The following is a 20,716-nucleotide window of genomic DNA, read 5'->3' as shown; positions in this document are numbered from 1 at the left end:
TAAGTGACCGTGTATTGAAAAAGGCAAATTTGAGAGCTGGGTGAAATTGGATGGAAGGGGGGCATTGCTGAGCGGTCGTACATAGACAGAGTGTGTGTGTAGATTGTTGTTGTAATGACGTGTGATGTCAGCGGGGGCGGAGCGATTGAATGTTCAGAGCGATGGGATGGAATGTTTGTAGAGGACCAGAAGATGTGAAGCAGAGAATTTCAGTGGCATGCTGGAGATGAGGGGTTTTTCTCGGTGGAGGCGGTGGATATCGCTGGCCAATGGCGGCACGGTTGTTGGCCAGAGGTGGAATAAAAGGCACAGCGTGATATTCCACAACATAACAGAGGAGTAGGGACTCGGTGAGCCCAGTCAACAAAGACTAATTGCACCGGGACAGCTGGTGAGCTGTCCAGGGAGTACCTCACACAGTGGCGATGCAGTCGTCCTGGTGCCATGGTTCCATGACAGCACTGCTTTGAAGCAAGCCGCCGACTAGCCCTGACGCAGCGCCGACCACTAACCAGCACAGTGTGTCAGGAAGGTCCTGGTGCCACAATGCAAATTCTTCTTTCTCAGTGTTTTTAAGAGTCTATTATCATCCTGGTTCACAAAATCAAGAATATCTCCAGCCCAAATGACTACAGACACATTGCCTTGCACATCTGCAGCCAAGAAATCATTTGAGCACATTAAACTAAAGCACCTGAAAAATGTTACTTCTCCCTTCATGGATCACTACCAATTCACACGCAGAACCAATAGCAATCCACCACGCACTGAACCACCTGGGCTCTACAAATACATACGCCCGTATTTTGTTCATGGATTTAATTTAATTTAATTTATTTTTTACCATTAATTTAATTTATTGCATTTAACGCAATATCATCAAAAAGTTTATTTATTTAAGTAATTCAATTCCAAAAGTGAATTCATAATTCTCCTAAGGCTTTGGTGATCTGGGTTGCATGTGCACCTTTTTCAACTTTATTTTTTCCTTCCATTCAGCTTTCCACGAATGTGCTTGGTTACAAGACTGCGAACAGCTAGCTTCTTCAGAAAAGACCTGTTGTTTCTTACACTCCTTGTGCAAGGTGCCAATAATAGTCTCCAATATTGAACTTTTACACTATAAATAAACACTAATATATCATTTTCACTTGTTTGACTTTTGTATATTCTAATTTATGCACCTGCATACATCACACCATTATATGTCACTAATTTTGTTTCTTTATGTAGGCTGTTTTTTTCCCTCCTGTCCTCCTCCTGCTGGTGCTCAATCATCTCTGCTCCATTTTCTGCTCAATACCTGCTGCTGCAATAAATACTATTATTTATCATTAAACACTAGTAATGATTCCTATCAGAATTTCATTTAATATTTTTACTTACTGCTAATATTTACTAATGCCGATGTAGTGATAGCAGACATTAAAGCAGACATTAATCCCTCTCGACAACTGTATGTTTTCATTTGCATTTTTATTGCATTTTCTCTCCTCCTGCTTTCATTTTCTCTGCACCCATCCCCAGTCTCTCTCCCATCCAACAGAGGGACGTGGCTCCAAGGTTTCTTCCTTTTAAAGGAAGTGTCTCCTTCCACTGTCACCAAGTACTTGCTCGTGGAGGGATTTTTTTGGCCTCTGTTTGGTCTAGACCTGCTTTATTTGTATAGAGCCTTGATGTAATGCTAATGATTTAGTGTTATGTTAATAAATTTGATTTCACTACAGTATACAGACAAGAAGTGACAGGAGTCTGTGTGTGTTAACAAGACATTATGGCTCCCAGTGAAGCTATATATTATGCCATTTTGGACATTTAGGAAATTTATATATATATACACACCACCACAATGGATTTGAAATGAAACAAACAAGATGTGCTTTAACTGCAGACTTTCAGCTTTTATTTGAGGGTATTTACAGCCAAATCAGGTGAATGGTGTAGGAATTACAACAGTTTCTGTATGTGCCTCCCATTTTTTAAGGGACAAAAAGTAATGGGACAATTGGCTGCTCAGCTGTTCCATGGCCAGGTGTGTGCTATTCCCTCATTCCCTCATTAACTCATTTACAAGGAGCAGATAAAAGATCTAGAGTTAATTTCAAGTGTGCTATTTGCATTTGGAATCTGTTGCTGTCAACTCTCAATATGAGAAACAAAGAGCTGTCACTATCAGTGAAGAAAGCCATCATTAGGCTGAAAAATCAAAGCAGATAGAGAAAGAAGCACATCTTGTTAGTTTCATTTCAAACCCATTGTGTTGGTGTATAGAGCCAAAAAGATGAGAATTGTGTCGATGTCCCAATATTTATATATATATATATATATATATATATATATATATAGAGAGAGAGAGAGAAAACTTCTTTTTAATGTTTTTTTATTTCTCAGCTGAAATGAAATGAGCCTCAGTGAAGTTTCAGATTACCTCAACTGAATCTCTGCCATTATCTGATGTGTGGCTGATGAATGTGTGATTTGTATATCCTATAGCTCCTACAGCATATAGCTCCTCCACATACCAGACAAGATGCAGAGGCAGATTTTTTAGGTCGTTTGACAAGATGAGGGGAACCATTGTCCCACTCCCAGAATGCCATGGAGTTCTGCAGGACCAGACAGCCCTCCACCTGCTTTAGGAGGAGGGGCATGACCAGCATGACCAGAACAGGGTGCACACACAGATAAGAGGAGAATAAAAGAAAAGAATGGAGGGGGGAAAAGCAAAGAAGGCAGCATGCATATGTAGAAAGAAAAATAACAGCAATCAACAAAGTTCAGGCATGGAACAAAGAACAAAAGAAACATGGGGGGATGGCAGGCTCTTCTACCTCTTTTAGATTATTGTCTAGGCTCAGGTGCGCTGTCTGTTGCCTGTGTTGGTCTTGCTTTCGTTGAGTTGTTGCTGTCCTTTGAAACCACCTGCAGACCAAAGCACTGTCAGATTTGCGGTGGTACTGCATTCATTCATCAGTCAATGGTTTGACAGAAGCATCATCACATGGTGGCAGAGGAAAGACCACTCACTTGTTGTTAGCTGTCCCTGTGTTGAGGACGTCAGCCTGCAGTTTGGGGAAGAAACCCTGTTCATATTTGCCCTGACCAATCTTCATGTCCAACAGGTGAGGGTGAATGGCCGTGTGGTCAACCTTCATCAGCCGCTGTTCAATGGCCAGAGCTGCAGTCAACAGAACTTTAGCGCACTCAGAAAACAACTCCAAGGTCAGAAAAAAAATCCAGTCAGATTAGAGTTATAGTACTTCATGATTATAAACCAATTATATACATATAAATATATTAATCCATGGCTGTGCTACCTTTCTGTCAGAGTTGCAGAGTGTCACTGAGGTTTCTCTCTACAGTAATTGGTGCCAAATGTGCAGAGTGAGCAAGAATTCTGGTGTTAGCCCCGAGTCCTACTTCCTGTTCACTCTGCATGTACATCACCAATAACAGAGCAAAAACCTCAGCAGCTGTGATGAAGAGAATTGTCTTGACCAAACGATTCAGTAGGGCCATGTTTTTATGTGTATGTGCAGCATGATAAGGCATCCATGATAAGGCACATTTGTGTTTTCCAACTGCACATTGAGCTCAGTCAGACATACTTATCAACAAGACCCTGCTGCCAGTAACAACCATTTGATTGCTCCTCCTTCCTGAGGAAAAGCCTTCCTGTTAGCATTAAGATTGGACTTACCAGACTCTTTGAGGACAGAGCACCTCTGATAGCTGGAAGATCTGAGGCTGGGTGCACGAACGTTATAAAGATGGGCCTTGTCAATGCGGGCATCAAAGACACGGAGCAGCGGCTCCTTCTCCTCCCACTGAGACATGATTTTATTGTCAATGAAGGTAGCGAACATCTGCGTCTCGATGAAGTGTGAGAGGAAGGGCAGGTAAGGCTCAGGCTGATCTGAAAGGAATGAGGCCTGGAGGAGAGAAAGGGGGGTGAAGAAGAGCTGGTCCCACTTTTACAGAACATTTAAATACTTACAATCCCTACTTTTTATTCATTGCACCAAACAGGAAAATCACATCACACTGAACATGTTTTCACTGGAACCTAATAATGATTGTAATCTTTCATCACCTTGTCAAAGTTATGCATCTGCTCCCTGTTGGTGAGCCAGGTCTCCAGGTCTGGGGCACTCTGGATCACAAAGGCCTCATAGTCAGCAAACATGGTGATGAAGCGGCTAGCAAACACCTCCCTTAGCTGCACATTTAGCTTGGCATTCCTTAGCTCCTCGTCTTCAGCCACTGTCTGGGCCCCTGGCTTATCGGTCAGCTGAGACTTGACTCGAGCCCTCAGGGCATCCACACAGGCCACGGTTACCCCAGTGCGCTTGGTGAGTGCTTGCAGCCTCTCCAGAGTGGTATTTCCTTGCAGTAGCTCCAGGACAGCAAGCTCCTCACCTGCCAGGTTGCCGTTACGTCCATCGTCCTCCAGCTGTTGGAGGGCCATGGCCTTACGCTCCCTGCTCAGTGTGCAAGGGTTGCTGACGGGACTCCTGTGGGTCCTAGGTGGGGCCCCCATGTTGGAAGAGATTCCAAAACTGAGCAGGACTTCACTTAGCTCCTGGATGAATTCGGTCTTATTGGGGAACTGGGGGAAGTCCTCTGGAAGCTCGATGTAGCGGTTATCAATGTCCACGAAACACAGATTAGCCTGGAAAAGATATTAATTTAATCTCTTTAAATATCTGTTGGGAAAAAAACTATCATGAGTCTGGAAACTACTTCCTTGCACATTATTGGAAGTAGGAAGTTTGGACAGGACAGGACACGTGTCTTTAAACACAGACAAAACAAGACCTGATATGATAGCATGACCGTCATCAATTTTCGGGGACAGTCAACCCTTTCAGGGCAACCTGTTCCCAGTTCCCCCGAAAATGTCTCTGATTTGAATGGGGGAGGAAAAAAATTGTTGCGTGCAGACTCAAAACTCAAAGTTATTACTGTAGCCAGTTAAACTAAGGAGCTGACATTGCTATTAGAAAGCATGCACAGCATCTGGAAAGAGCTTCTGTTTCATCTTTGGTTTTCATTTGTACAGTTCTAATATGAAATATTGGAGACATATGATAGAATTAATAAATTTGCATGGGTATATCAGTTAATTTTTATTTTATGAAAAAATCATCTATGCAATACAAAGTGGCATGTGGTCTGACGAGTTTAGGAACCTCTGATGTAGCACATTTCAAACAGGCAATTACATCCTAGAGCAGATCATTTTGGTTGTTGCCTGTTCACTTCTTATTGGTGTTGTTCCTCGGATTGTATATATTATTGCCTCTTATCAAGTCTCAATCTAGAAGGGATGTTCTTTACTGTGGATTGATTTAAGAAAAATTGCTGAAGGAAGGAATGTAATAATGGCTTAATTTATGGGGAGTTTTAATAATTAAAAAGGGGTAAATCAAAATGTGTTCATTATATACAGGTGCAGATCAAAGCATAAACTAGGTCAAACAGGTGAGCTTGTATATATGTGAATGGAATAATGCAATACATTATGTGATAACGATGATTCAGCAGCTGATGACTAATTTGGGAACTTGGGCGATTGAACGGAAGGTTATTTATGAAATACAGGGCGGATTTATCTGAAGAAGGAGAGCTTTTGTAACTGAAATGTGGGTTAGCATTGTCTAATAGCCATGCCTCGCATCACTCAGAGCAGCCAGCTGGGGGAGCAGATAAACGTAACCTTACTTTGGATGCAGCTGGCCCCAAAAAGGGCTAGGATATGTCCGGCGAGAGCAGCCGCGTCGAGGTCCTTCGTCGCGGCCTCACAAACTAGACTGGTCCTCGGCTGAAGTGGCTGTCGGTCTTGCTCGTCCTTCTTCAGCGGAGTGTTGTCTTTCGTGCGATTGGCTTGGTTATTAAGTTAATGTCCGAATTATTCTCCTCTTTTGTGATGACAACAGACTGGCGCCTAGCCCAGCACAAGCGGCCCTGGTTACCACAGCAACTCGAGATGCAGAAGGCTGAGTGCCCTGCAGCCAAACTTGTTCCGGTTGTAAGCAGCCTTGGCTGCAAGTTGGAACTTAGCCCTTGTAGTTTAACGGCTAACTTCTGAGTTTCTTTTTTTTTGTTGTTGTTGTTGTTATTGCTTCATCAGGTCTCCTGAGGAAGCTCTCTTCTTCAGAACTTCCCCAGAACTCCACCAATTGAAGACTAAAAAAAGTTTCATTTTGACTACTTTATTTGGGGGCTGACCCACGGGTATGGTCTGGTTAACATCACAGAGGCACACAAACAAATGAACTAAGAAAATAATATTTTCATGCATATCTTGACTGGCTGTGGAAAGTCAGAAATGTATGACTACAAACTGTGTATGAAGTTTCTTTTTCTTTTTACAGAATAGTTATAAGCAACTATCGAGCACATAGATTACAGTGCTCAGACAATATGCCATCGGTTCCGGCGGTTCGTCATTCAGGTGGCGCTGTTGTTACATAATTGGAATAGTTCATTGTCCGGTGTAAATTCTATCTCTGCCAAATTATCTTGTAGAAAAATGGTTCAACCAGGTGTGAAGTCGCGGGGGAATCAGTTCGGCATGTTTGCAGTCTTTTATTTGATCGGAATACCCAATTACTTATTATATCAATCCTTGTGTCCTTGTTGGCCTGGATGCATTCCAGAGCGGCAATTTACAATTTACTGTTGCCTGATAATGTTATCAGGCCAACCCAAGTGGAGGGTCAGAGAAGGGGTACCTCTCTGCGGGGTTGGGCATGTTTATGCTGATTTGATGCACGGACTGCAATTTATTGTTTTGGGAGAGCAGGGTCTTTCGATACCAGGTTCAGATAAAGGTCCAGGATTGCACTTAGCAGCGATCTGTTAAATCTCTGTTGGAGTTTCTTTGAAACCTGAGGGGTGTAGGAGATGGGAATCTCCAACCCCCACCCCACCTTTCCGGACCTCACAACATGGGCTTACATTTCTCCACACTTAAACCGTTGGCGACCATCGTCGTTACGGCAACAATAAACAACACATTTCGCAAAGGCGGCATGTAACATGCGGTCACATAGTTTATCTTCATTCAACATTTACAGGGCTTAAAGTAAGAAAAAATCCCAAGCCTGATCTTATTTCCGGGGTGGTGGAAAAAATATTTAGAAGTTAAAGAGAATAATTTTAAATGTGAAACTCAGTCAAGCAAAAGCAAATTAATTTGAGATATTATTCAATTAGCAACCTTTTCATTCAGTGAAGGACAATTTATGCAAAAACAACTTGTAAACAGTTTCAGTGCAACAGTAAACTATTTTATTCTGCTTCTACATAAAAAATAGGAAACATTGCACCTTTCTTCTGTCCACATCCTCTAAGTCTTTTGTCTGTTGTTAGGATATCTTTGCCTTGCTTCATCCTCTCCATCATTTCTGAACAGTGACTTCAATAAAAAGAAATGCCTGCCTAGATGCTGCCTTCATGAAATTCCAACTCGGATATTTCCAACTTCCGATATCATAGCGTTCACGCTACAGGTTAATTTGATTGGCATATTTTCGCATATTGCTGAACGATAAAATGTGTGCAGCAGCCATTTATATTTATTTTGGAAGCAGTAATTTCCGAATTTGACAACCCAGAGTTCATTTTTCCCAAGTTGTTTGGAATGCAGCATCAACCGCTGCTGGTGTTGTGGTTTTATACCGTGTACTGTGTGAATCGTGGGTCTCAACTGTTATACTGAATAACAGACACGGAGGAGGCTGGATTTCCATGGGCTCTCTTTAGTGCCGGAACAAGCTACAACCACATTTACGACTCCAGAACCAACACCACACTCAGTACCTCAATCTAACTCAGTCGAGCGTGTTCGAGTGTTCGATCAGGTACACTACAGCTGGATCTCAACCAAGTTTCCAAGACCCACTCCCACCCTACTTCTGATTGGCTTGTGATGTTTGTTTGGTTGATTGAGAGGGGAAGCTGCGTTACTCTCATTCCTTTGGTAGGCGAACTCAAATGACTGCGCAAACCTGACAATATCCTGCATCAACACGTTTCTTTTTTTTATGTTGTTCTCTTTTTTTCAATTGCAGTCCAACAACATTCGCCGGAGATCCGGCATGGTGTCAAAATACTTTAAGCTTTGGGACTTCCGGTGGCGCGAGCTCGAGGATGGTCGTGTAAAAAATTGCTCTCTGCCGGTTAGCTAAACCCCCCCCAATTCAAAAGTTTTTGATACTAAAATCGACCTAAATATATCTGAAGATGGAAGGGGGGAAGGAAAAGGGCCGTGGTAAGTCACAAAGAAGAGCTAAGAAGGACGATTTTGATCGAGAGGACGACACCATTGAAAGCGTAAACACCGTAGAAGATGGCGGCGAGGAAGCATCAGCTACGAAGCCAATGTCAGGAGAAGAGTCCGCAATATTGACCACCATAAGAGAACTGATGACGGAAATCAAAACTGATATTGCAAACCGACTAACTGACTTTCAAACTAGCTTCCAGGCAGATATTAAGAAACAGCTGAACGAACTGAGAGCTGACGTACATCAAGAAATGGAGGAGGCAACAGGGAAAATCGCCCTCACAAACGAAAGACTCGAGGAAGCCGAGCAACGCATCGGGGATATGGAGACATGGAGTACGGACGCGAAAGATGCAGTGAATTCCCTTCTGAAAACACAACACGCTCTACAAGCTAAAGTTACGGAGTTAGAAGGGCACTCGCGCAGGAATAACATCAGGCTGTACGGCGTAAGAGAAACAGCAGAGGGCACCTCCGTGGCTGACTTTGTGGAGAAACTTATCAAGACTGAACTGGGTGAGGACATCCCCCCCGACACGAATCTGGGCATCGAGCGGGCACACAGAGCCCTGGGCACGAGGCCCCCGGACAACGCGACTCCAAGATCCATTGTCATAAAATTCCTTAAATTCACAACGAAGGAAAAAGTTATTCGGGCCGCCTGGAAGAAGCCTATCACTTTTGAGGGCAAAAGGCTGTCCTTTGACCACGACTACGCAACTGAAGTGTTGTCAAAACGAAAGGAATACACGATAATAAAGAAGACACTTAAAGAAAAGGGCATCCGGTTTCAAACTCCGTTAACAAGGATGCGCGTATTCCTCAAAGATGGACCTGTCACATATCACAGCGCTGAGCAAGCAGCAGACGATCTACGTGCCAGGGGTGTTGCAGTGCCCCCCACCCGCCCGACTAAGAGGACGCTGGACAACCTTCAGCCACTGTGGGAGAATGTCAAAGGCCCCCGCCATAGAGACCCGGCAAAATTCCAACGAAGCGTACGCGAGAAACTGAGGGGATTTCAGCGGCGCACAGGAGAGGAGGAAACTACACCCGCCGGCGACTGAGAGAGAGAGAGTCTGGTTGCTTTATCCCCTCTTTGGCCCACATCGGTCTTTGGTTTTTGTTCTCTGTCTGCAAACCAAGTTAAAGCCTTAAAATAAATGACTGATCAGGTTGGTAATATACAGGCTCGGTCCTGTGGAGACTTGTAAGCTTTGAATCACAGCGTTTGCGCTGCTCACTTGCAGCTGGAATTTACTTCACTAAGTTCTGATTTTCGGGACGTAATAGCAACGGACCCTAATGTTATAAACTTAGTCTGATAAAATACCGGCATATATAGAGTAAGCCACCAGTGAACTACTAGTTGTAACTAGTCAGGGGCCCCACCTAGTGGCTGGAACATATCCCCACCCCAGAGGTTGGATTAGCCTGAACCTCCAAGTTGGAAGCCCACTCATTTTATTTGTATTATAGTTATGTTTGTTTATACTGTTCCGTCGTGTTATATTGTTATTATGTTTTGAGGTCTAAGAGGGTATCACCACAGGAACTGAGATGCTTTACAATTGCAGATTATGGGTGAAAGAGAATTTCATGTTGTCACACTCAATGTAAATGGTCTCAGTAGCCCTACTAAGAGGGCAAAGATGATAGCTAAGGCTAAGAAGGAGAAATCACAAATCGTATTCTGGCAAGAAACACACTTACAGTCGTCTGAACATGAAAAGCTAAAAAAGATGGGATTCAGAAATACATTTTACTCCTCTTATAAAAGAGGTCGCAAACGTGGGGTTGCAATTTTGATCTCAAACTCGGTTAACTTTGAATTTATATCAGAGATTAAGGACAAGGAGGGAAGATTTATATTGGTCAAGGGTAAATTGGATCACAAAGAGGTGACCCTACTTAACATATATGCCCCTCCTGGAAGCAATAAGGTTCTTTTCAAGAAAATCTTTGATCTAATTTCCTGTGAAACTCTTGGTGTTCTTATTTGTGCGGGGGACTTAAACATGATAATTAACCCCAAACTAGATACAACTAACCAAAAAAGGAAAATAAATAACTTAGAAAAATGGGTAAAGAAAAGATTACAGGATTTAGGTTTGATAGATATATGGCGAGATTTCCATAAGCAAGATAGACAATACACTTTTTATTCTGCACGCCACGATGTACACTCCAGAATAGATTACTTTTTTATGTACAACTCTGAAAAACACAGAGTAAAGGAATGTAGGATGGGCACAAGAGACCTGTCTGACCATTCTAGTTTACACTTAAAACTGCACGTGGACAGCAAACGCAAAAATACACTGTGGAGGTTGAACACTAACTTGTTAAATGACCCAGGATTTAAAACAACTATTAAAGGAGAATTACAAACATATCTGGAAAATAATAATAACGGACAGGTAAATGCAGTGACACTATGGGACGCCGCAAAAGCTGTCCTCAGAGGTAAAATTATATCAATTACTGCCTTTATGAAGAAGACAAAAGCCCAAAGACTAATTGATCTGCAAAATAATTTGCTACAATTAGAGCAGTTGCATAGTAAACACAAAAATCCCCTTCTACTGCAACAAATTAGACCAATTAAGCAGGAAATAGATAAAATTCACAGTGAAGAGTTAGAGAAAAAGCTTCGGTTTATGAGGCAAAAATTTTATGAGACAGGTTCGAAAGCAACAAAACTGTTAGCGTGGAGACTGCGAAAACAACAAGCTGAAAATACTATTCACGAAATAAGAGATCCTAATTCTAATAAAACAACCCGCACACTGGATGGCATTCAAAAAGCATTTGAGAAATATTATGAACGCCTGTACACACAGCCAGACAGACCAGAGTCAGATATTGTAGAACGGTTCTTAAATCAACTAGATCTTCCTTCTATAGGGAAGTTACACAACGATGATCTCATAAAAGAAATAACAACTGAGGAAGTTGATAAAGCAATCTCTGGTCTGAAAGCAGGGAAATCACCGGGCACCGACGGGTTTCCTGGTGAGTGGTATAGGTCTTTTAGGGAACAAATAACCCCTCTACTTTGCGAGTGTTTTAATTATGTCCTAAAAGAGGGAGTTCTGCCTCCATCTTGGAGGGAAGCCTTTATCTCTGTAATCCCAAAAGAAGGCAAAGACAGGAAAAAATGCAGCGGATACAGGCCAATCAGCGTGCTGAATCAAGATTACAAATTATATGCTTCCATATTGACTAAAAGGATGGAGAAGGTGTTACCATTAATAATAAATGAAGACCAAACCGGCTTTATTAGTGACAGACGAACCCAGGATAACATAAGGAGGTCTCTCCATATAATAGAACAAATAAAACACGAAAGGATTAGTGCTGTCCTGGTGAGTCTCGATGCTGAAAAGGCGTTCGACTCGGTGGGGTGGGAGTTCCTCTACCAGGTAATGGGGAAATTTGGTTTCTGTAAAAAATTTATACAGTCCATTAAAACACTATATACGCTACCAACCGCTAGAATTAAGATTAATGGCCATATGTCGAAGACCATACATTTACAACGAGGATGTCGTCAGGGCTGTCCTGCTAGCCCAGGACTCTTTAACTTGTTTATTGAACCATTAGCCCAACTCATAAGGCAAGAGACAGCCCTTGAAGGCATCACAATAGGAGGTTCAGAACATAAAATATGCTTGTACGCGGACGATGTCCTGGTAGCTTTGAAAGCACCACCATTAAGTGTACCCTTACTCATGGATCTCTTAACAATGTATGGCACTTTCTCAGGTTATACCCTCAATATAGAGAAAACCCAAGCTCTGGTTTTTAATTTCATCCCCCCGCAGGATCTTGTTAACAGGTACAATTTTAAATGGAACGCTACAAGTATAAAATATTTGGGAGTGATATTGACAAAGGACACAACTCACCTCTACAATGAGAATTATGTAGTAGTTAACAAGAAGATAGGTGACGATTTTAACAGGTGGGGCTCACTCCCTCTCGACTTAGGCAGCCGAATAATGACCATCAAAATGAATATCTTACCTCGCTTGTTATATTTATTTCAGTCACTACCAGTCAAAATTCCTGACTCACAGTTTAAAGTATGGGACAAGCAAATTTCAAGATTCATATGGGAAGGGAAAAAACCACGAATAAGATATAATACATTGCGGTTGCCGAGGGAGGAGGGGGGGTTGGCCCTACCATGCCTGAGGGATTTCTATGTAGCAGCACAATTAAGACCCTTGATTCTTTGGTGTGACCCCGAGTATGAAGCCAACTGGAAAGATATCGAATTATCAATATCAAATAGACCTGTGCAATCTTTGTTGGGCTGCCCTTCTGTTATCAAGGACCTTCCTGATCTTCAAAATCAATGGGTTTGTTTTTCTTTGAATGTGTGGCTAGACTTTGTAAAGAAGTATCAGATCCAAAAAGAAGTAAAAATATTGAGGTGGCCAGCATACGACCCAGATTTTAAGCCAGCATCCCTAGATTTAAAATATAGACAGTGGATAAGATATGGAATTACATCATACTCTCTATTAGTGAAGGATGGGAAATTAATGGACTTTCAGTCTATGTCTAGAAAATATGGTCTAGGAAGACAAGATTTGTATAGACATACACAAATATGTCACTACTATCAAAACGAGGTGAAAGGTCATGGTATAGAGGAACAATCTGGGGTTACACAAATGTTCATGAGAGCTTATAACTCAAAGTCCTCTCAACGAATTATTGGGAATCTGTACTCAAGTATCTCACATATGAAGACTCACTCAACAGACTATATTAAACAAAAATGGGAAAGAGAGTTGGAAATTGCAATCTCCCCAGAGGAATGGACTGCCACAATACACACCCAGATGTCGACCACAAACTCACAGTGTTGGAGAACTTTTTGTTGGAAGAACCTGGTGAGGTTTTTCATAACCCCCAAAATAAAATCAAAACAACCAGGCCATCAGGCCCGATGCTGGAGACAATGTGGCCAACTAATGGCAGACCATACTCATATTTTCTGGACCTGCCCCGCTTTGCAACCTTTCTGGACCCAAGTTCAAGCAACAACAAGGAAGATTCTGGGATTCGACATTGACTTTACTTGTCTCTCATTTTATTTGGGGAATGTATCAAAGGATCTGCATAACAGAGACAGATATTTATTAAAGATACTTATGGTAGCAAGTAAGAAAGCAATAACCAGACGCTGGCTTCTGAGAGAACCTCCCACCCTGCACCTATGGAAAAATATAATGAATGACATATACAACATGGAAAGCTTAACTTTCTCTTTGAGGCTACAGAAGGAAAAGGGGAAAGATTATTGGGCCAAATGGGTTACATACCTAGTTGATGCTGAGTGTGACAGTTGAAACTGCTGTTGATTTTGAACAAAAGCTTATTATCCTGTGGTGAACACTCGCGTAAATCACCCAATATGTCTGAATGTCTGTATATGACCTCCTGTTTGTGTTATGAAGGAAAAAAATAAAAATAAAGTATAAAAAAAAAAAAAAAAAATACTTTAAGCTTTGCATTTAACTTTGCAAAGCCGGACACTTCAGCTAAATGACATTGCATAATTTACAATGAGGGGATAGTCAGATAAATGTTATTGACAGGTTGAGGTTGATTAAGTCTCTCCATGCGATTGCCCGAAAGCGAATATATTTGATGAAATCAGAAACATGCATTTGATTGACAGCTTTATCGGCCAATGTTGGCGTTGCTTGACATGTAACGTCAGATCAGTCTCAAAATTCAACGTACAGATGTCGTAAATACACATTCAGTAATTCGTATGCTCCGTGAATTTTATATGAATTTATATTATAATTGTGCCTCAAAATTACATTTGTGAAGCAGAGCACATGTATTTCCGAATTTAAATTACAGGTTTGCAAACAAATTACATTTGCATTTTGTGTGTATTTGCGAAACAGATTGTTTGCATTTGTGAAAAGCCCTACAAGAGTTCATTCATGATAAGACTCCACAGTTTTCTGTCCAATGAATGAATGACACTCTAGGGTAGTGTTGTGCGAGTCATGAACAAATCGTTCAATACTTGAGAATCACTTTACTTTACGATTCTTGGTTCCCTCTGACTCATTCACTGACTCATCCCTGCTACTGCTAATTAGTTGCACAGCTATCTGAGGACACCAATCAATATATCATTACTGTGTAACTGCTATTCTATCGGCATTTGTAGAAACATATCAGGCTAATCATTGTAATTGTGGCGAAAGCAACAGTTCATGTTTTTTAACTGAACTCCCCATTTCCCCCGGCAAACCGTCACTATTTCCTTCCCTGCTATGAGCTGTTAATGAAAGAAAAACACTCACTAAAAAGCTGACGTCAACCTAGCTCCACTCAAAACACAAGACTCACTAAGCTCACAGTATGTAGCGACAGCACGCATGAGTCGTTAACTCACCCCTCCCTCCAGGTGAGCTACAAATGGCTGCAGCTCGCGATATACTTGAGCCATAAAGATGAACATATCACTCACTGACACACCCCATCCCTCCTTGCAAGCTGAATCACGGCAGCTCGTAGTATGTAGCCTGCTGGCACTGATCTGTATGAACGACTCAACCCAAGTTTAGGAGTATGGACCTACTGGGTAACTGACATCAACTTGATCCACTTTGGTGAGTAACTCATTGACTTGATTTTTTTTACTGAATCGAGTTTAACATCACTACTCTAGGGGTGGCAGTTAGCCCCCCCATATAAGCTCCTCATTTTACAACTGTATTGAGTCTTAGAGCTCACCAACAGCCCAGATTAAAGACAAACAATTTAAGACTATAAATAAGATGAAAAAGAAATAAAATTTGTCACTTCCTTTACTGCAGGCATAGTGCCCATGTGTTACATTAGCTTAGCATTAAGATGCAAATCATTCTTGTCATATAAATAACCGTATACAGAGATTTTACCAAACTGAAATGTACTGGAGTTAACAGCTGTTTGAATCATGACTAAATTAATGGTCAGATACCATCGCTAATCAAAATAAATGGAAAATTATTCACACAGACATTTGTGCAGCATGCCTGGACATTTTGAACTGTCTAAAACAGGTGAGATTGCTCCATACCTCCTGAGGAAGCTCCAGTTTGGAGCAGTCAGTGTCCTCTTTGGACTGCAAGCCCATGAGGTAGGGAACAGGAGCATCCAAGAAGTGGAAAAGGGAGGCTGGCAGGATGGGAACATAGACATGCTGCCACTGAAAGGGAAACAGCAGAGTGGTGATGCCCTCTGCCACTGTCATCAGTCGCTGGTAGTCTGAAAGGGATATAGAAAAAAAGATGAAGATATACACCTTAAGTTGAAGGAGAAAAACAATCCAACAACCATCAAAAGGAAGAACATGCAGAGCAGTGGCACCATCAGGTCATAGCTGGGGGGGGTCATGGCCACCCTGATAAATTTGCTGCCCCCCTGTGCCCTTCTTGTCAGCCTTGTGTTTCAAAAAATGAAGTCAGCAAAGTGCTCTTTACCTTCAGTCACACATAGTGTGACCACGCCCCCTGGCAGGAGGCTTACAGAAATCAGCAGGTTGGTATGTGTCTCAGTACAGTAACGTTAATATCATCAGTCAAGAAACGCTGGTCGGGAGTGAAGAAAGAGGACTACCAGTGAGTGAATAAGTCTTAACTTCTAACCAAGTGGAAAGTGTATAGATTCGGTAAACTTTAGCGGCTGGAATGATGTGTTTTTAAGTGCCGAATTTAATTATCTTGGTAACATTAACTGAAGCTATTTGCAATTTAACAAGCTCTTTGTCATGAAAAATCCAATTATTTAGCTAATGTTAGCTAACGCCACATGCTATTTGCTTTTTTACATGATAAATTCTGGTTCTAACATTATATGTTACATTTATCCTGAAATTCAGTATGGCTTTTGGTTTTGCTGTGCCATCCCATGATTTTCAGTGGCCCTGTTTGGCCACCCCTGTGAAAAATTTCTGGAGGTGCCACTGATGCAGGGTTTCTTTATCAAGGTTCAGGACATTTGAACCTGATGTCTGAGATAGCAGTCAGATATAGTCATAGTCACAGGATGAAATGGTTCAGATTTAAATTTCACAACGGCTACATTAAACATCTGAGTTTCTGTTGTTTTTAAATCAAAAGTGAATGAGCCTCAATTTTATTTCATTTTTAATTTAATATTTTTTTTTTTTTACAGAAATCCTTATTAATGTAAAAACTAAAACATTAGATCTTCACATAACATTTTTGACATTTTAAAACTTTTACATCTAAAACCTCAATCATATCTAATTTTTTATGTAATACCTGCATAGCATACGAGTTGTCTGTTGACCACAATAAACTGAAACATACTGACTAGTCACATGTTGGCATTAAGCTAAAGATGACAGGTCAGGTCTGAACAGGCTGAGGTTTCTCCCAAACACTCTTCTGTGCAAAACATACTGAAAGACTGACTCAAACACTGCTGTTTCTTTTTTCATGTTGCATCACATCCCACCAAACCTGTTCACTTTGAACATCAAGCTCACCTGAGTTCACATATGACCAGGTCTAAAAAAGGCTGCCTCTCAGTGGCTCCTCTTGCCTCTCTGCTCATGGGTAATAACCAAGTATGCAAGAGAAGTGTGCATGATTTTATCCTCTTTCAAACTAATTCATCAGTTTCATTATAGATAGAAACTGATACATGGCTGATTCATCTTGATCTTTCACAACATTTTTCTGTTGCCGGAGAAACTCCCATGAAACATGACAAGAGATCAAACATGCAAACGTTTAAAAAACTGATCTGATATCACAAAACCTGCTGCTACAGAAAGCCACAGAAGAGGCAGTGTTCAAAGACACTGCAGCAGGACAGGACATGTTGACTCATTATGAAACACTTTATCTGGAACTGATTAACACTGGCAGCTCACACTCAGCCCGTGGTGAACAGCTGACAGAAGCTGATCTTCAGTATCAAGCAAATATACTATGATGATGCCGTGCAATCATAGATCAGATAATGATTTTGAAGACATCTGAAAGGAAGAATGAGGCTTAAGGAAATAGCTCATCACATCATGCAACAAGGAACAAGCTTTGTCAGTAATGTAGTGCGTAAACTTCTGATCATACAGTATGACACCAATGCAACACAGCACAACACAACATTGTGTAGGCTTGAACTCATTGAATACACTCAGACAGGTATAGGTGATGATGTGAGTTTCAGGTCAGCCCCACAGACCAACTCCTCACCTGATAAAACCTCAAATCTGGATGCAGGGTCAAACTATGCCATGGTTCTGATTGTGGTTCTGGTTCTTAATGTCTCTAACACTGACCCCAGTATTCTGAAGTGTATACACTAGCAGAACTTTCTACATGTTTCCTTTGACTTTACAAAGCCTATAGCGAGGGTATGAAATGTGTTTAAAGATTAACTTTGACTGTGGACCCCAAATATACTGCAATACAGTGACAAGAAGATTCTGTGCCATTCTCTTAGACTTTGAAGGTTCGCTTGCAAGTTGTCGACCTTCATCCCACAGCCAAAGGCATGCAGGTTAGATAAGTAGGTGATGCTAACTTGCCTGTAGATATGAAGTTAGTTTGAGGAGTTTGTTTACATCTTTATGTTGGCCCTGTTCAGTGTATAAACTGCCCTCACCTAGTCTGCTGGGATGGGCTATAATTAAAGACATCTCTGCTGCTGTTGTTTTCACTTGGAGTGTATGTGTAAGTCAGTGTGTTAGTGTGATGAGATAATATCCACACACCTTGTTCTGTGGGAAACATTTATACAGTTAATGATGACAGTATTGGTCCTGTTTCACACAGTGTTTTCAGATTAGTGTGAGTAGCAACTCTAAGATTATTTGTCACGACACCTGGTTGTGGGTCTGTGTGTGTGACAAACGTGAATCAGAAGGAAACAGGCTGTAGAGAAAGTTACAGTGTAGAGGAGGATCAGTTACAGCAATCGATGAGGTGGAGAACTTGATCACATTCAAATTAAGCTTTGTAGATGCAGATGTCTCATCGCATCTAATAAGCACAAATAAACTACAAACATTTAACAGTGACTAAAAGTCTAACTCTAATGTTCTGTGTAAAGAGGCATTACCCTGTGAGAACAGGAGAATCTGCATTTCCAGCAGGGTGCAGGTGAACACCTGGACCAAATTTTCCACCCCCAAAAGGCTGAAGGCTTCTGACAAGGGGAAGTCAGCCAGCTGCAGCTCACCCAGCCCAGGCCTCTGGCACACAATGGGCTCGAACACACCGTGGAACTTGAGCGTGCGGCCTGGGGCAGGAAGAGGCACCTCATACAGGATGTTGTAAACGTAGCTCTCCAGCGGTAGCGGCGGGGCAGGGACTACAGTAACAGCCCTGTGCAGCTGTGATAGGAATTGACGGCAGGCATGCATGAATGGCATAGGAGTGATAAGACATAAGGCTTTGGTCACGTAGAGGGTGTCCCGCGACAAGTCATAGCCACCAACTGCAGGGGATGAGAATGAGGCAGAGGAGGAAGAGGGATCAGCCTCATCTAAACTGCTGGCAAGAGAGTCCATGCTGGAGGAGGAGGAGGAGGAGGAAGTGGGCTGGGGGGTGGCATGCTCTGCGTTATGCATCTGGTAGAGGGTCTGCATGGCCGAGCAGATTTGAGGGCTTGTCACCTCCTCGTAGAAGGTGTGGACAAAGCCGTAGGTCCGAGAGCCATCTTCCTTGGTAATGATGAAGGAGTGGAACTGAGGAAGACGCTGGTCTGCTTGTGTCCGGAATGACAGGCCTTTAGGCATACACAGCTGCAGGGGGAAGGAGCAGAATCAGACACTGCCAGAGAAAATTTACTATGCTAATTAAAAACAAAATTATTTTTTAATCGATTATCTCTTCTTTGATTGAGCATGTTTGTCTCAGATCTACGGGTTGTAGACTGGAGGGGGCAGGTACAACAGAAAACTACACATAACAATAATTCATTCCTTTTCTAGTGCTCTCTGCTTCTGGGTCTTGGGTGGTGCTGGAACCTATCCCAGTTCACATTGGGTGAGGGCAGGGTATACACTGGACAGGTTGCCAGTCCATCGCAAGGCCAACACATAGAGACAGACAGAGATGAACAACCACTCCCACTCACACTCAGACCTACGGACAATTTAGTGCCGCCAATCAACCTAAAAATAACAGTAATACTACTACTACTACTAATAATGATACATTGTATTTAGTTGCTGCTTTTCAGGAAAGTCAGAGATGCTTGAACCATAACCATATTTCTATGTTTCTAAGATCAGAGAACTGAATAATAAAGATGCAGAAAATTATGTTATTCCATAAGAATCACACATTAATTGTGTTGAATAGTAATAAATAACTGAAAAAACATACACACACACGCATGCGAGTCATGTGTCCACAACCAACACATATCTGACATCAGTCATCACCACGACCACAGTAAAAGTTTCCTAATGCCTGAAAGACACAATGTAAACTCACTCCCTAAATTTATCACTGAATTGTCACACATTTTATATTTTCACCAAGATGGTGGTGGTGTCTAAGCCAGTGAATGGACAAGTTTATGGGTGTCCCAGGGGAGAGAGGATGATGGTGGGTGGAGGAGCTGCAGGGGATCGGTCGTCAGGTGTCTGCTTCTATCCTTATGGAAGCTGAGAACCAACTGAATAATTAAACATTGCTGACACCAGGAAGAGGAGTAAGAGGAAGAAGCAGTCACTTTAAACAAACACTGTCACACTGTCCACTCTCAATGACTTGTTAATAAAGCTCCAAAAATTTAATTAAATTCTTTCCAATAATGGAGGAGTAGGGGTCAGGTCGATGCCTCTGAGTTAAGAGTCTGTGTCTGATATGTGTGTTTCTGATTCCAACATTTCTAAGACAGATTATGTCAAATATGTGACAGCTCAACCTAACACCATTTTCATTTGTTCAAATCAGTTTGGGACAGATTGGAGGCGCTTCAATTTCTTTGCACAGGAACTCTTGAGAAAGTTTCTGTTTTAATCCAAGGCCAACTACAGTGATTAGAGGTAATTGCACTGATTCACCTCTTCGCTTTCACACTGAGGTATTTACAGGTATTGGGAAAGGCTGATTGCTTTGCTTGTTTAGGGGTTTGCACTGTAAACTACAATTTAAGATGTCTTGATTTCTACAGCGGTAGTAGCGGTAGCGGCAGTAAGGTTTTTCCCAGCCTGTATAAAAAAATGGATTTAGGTTCTGAATCTACACCTTAAAGCCAAATTCTATCTCATAAGCATCAGGGACAATTCAGTAAAATATGCATTCATACCATGTGATTGAAAGACTGTACTTCACATGGTGACCTGCCCAAAAAGAAGGATAGAGGACAGACCAAGTCCTCTCACTCATTCTCAATTCCACATTCTCC

General features: G+C 41.8%; 1 protein-coding gene across 10 annotated transcripts in view; it reads right to left on the bottom strand.

The window, feature by feature from the left end:
- LOC115036785 (DENN domain-containing protein 5B-like) overlaps nt 1-20,716 on the bottom strand; it is a 53,176-nt gene that overhangs the window by 17,337 nt on the left and 15,123 nt on the right. For 8 of the 10 annotated variants that reach the window (XR_003840429.1, XR_003840430.1, XM_029495129.1 and 5 more), the window contains 6 exons: nt 18,416-19,100; nt 15,399-15,586; nt 4,094-4,672; nt 3,701-3,932; nt 3,028-3,178; nt 2,832-2,922 (listed from right to left, as the gene is read on the bottom strand). Coding sequence is in view for 8 of the 10 variants with exons in the window: in XM_029495129.1 (XP_029350989.1) it covers nt 2,832-2,922; nt 3,028-3,178; nt 3,701-3,932; nt 4,094-4,672; nt 15,399-15,586; nt 18,416-19,100 (1,926 nt within the window). In the remaining 2 variants the exon portion in view is untranslated. Of the gene's footprint in view, nt 1-2,831; nt 2,938-3,027; nt 3,179-3,700; nt 3,933-4,093; nt 4,673-15,398; nt 15,587-18,415; nt 19,101-20,716 lie in introns of all 10 variants that reach the window. The other 2 variants (XM_029495134.1, XM_029495136.1) reach the window with 2 other exon arrangements.

This window comes from Echeneis naucrates, chromosome 23, assembly GCF_900963305.1.
Source record: "Echeneis naucrates chromosome 23, fEcheNa1.1, whole genome shotgun sequence".
NCBI classification, from domain to species: domain Eukaryota; kingdom Metazoa; phylum Chordata; class Actinopteri; order Carangiformes; family Echeneidae; genus Echeneis; species Echeneis naucrates.
This window is presented reverse-complemented; position numbering and strand designations above follow the sequence as displayed.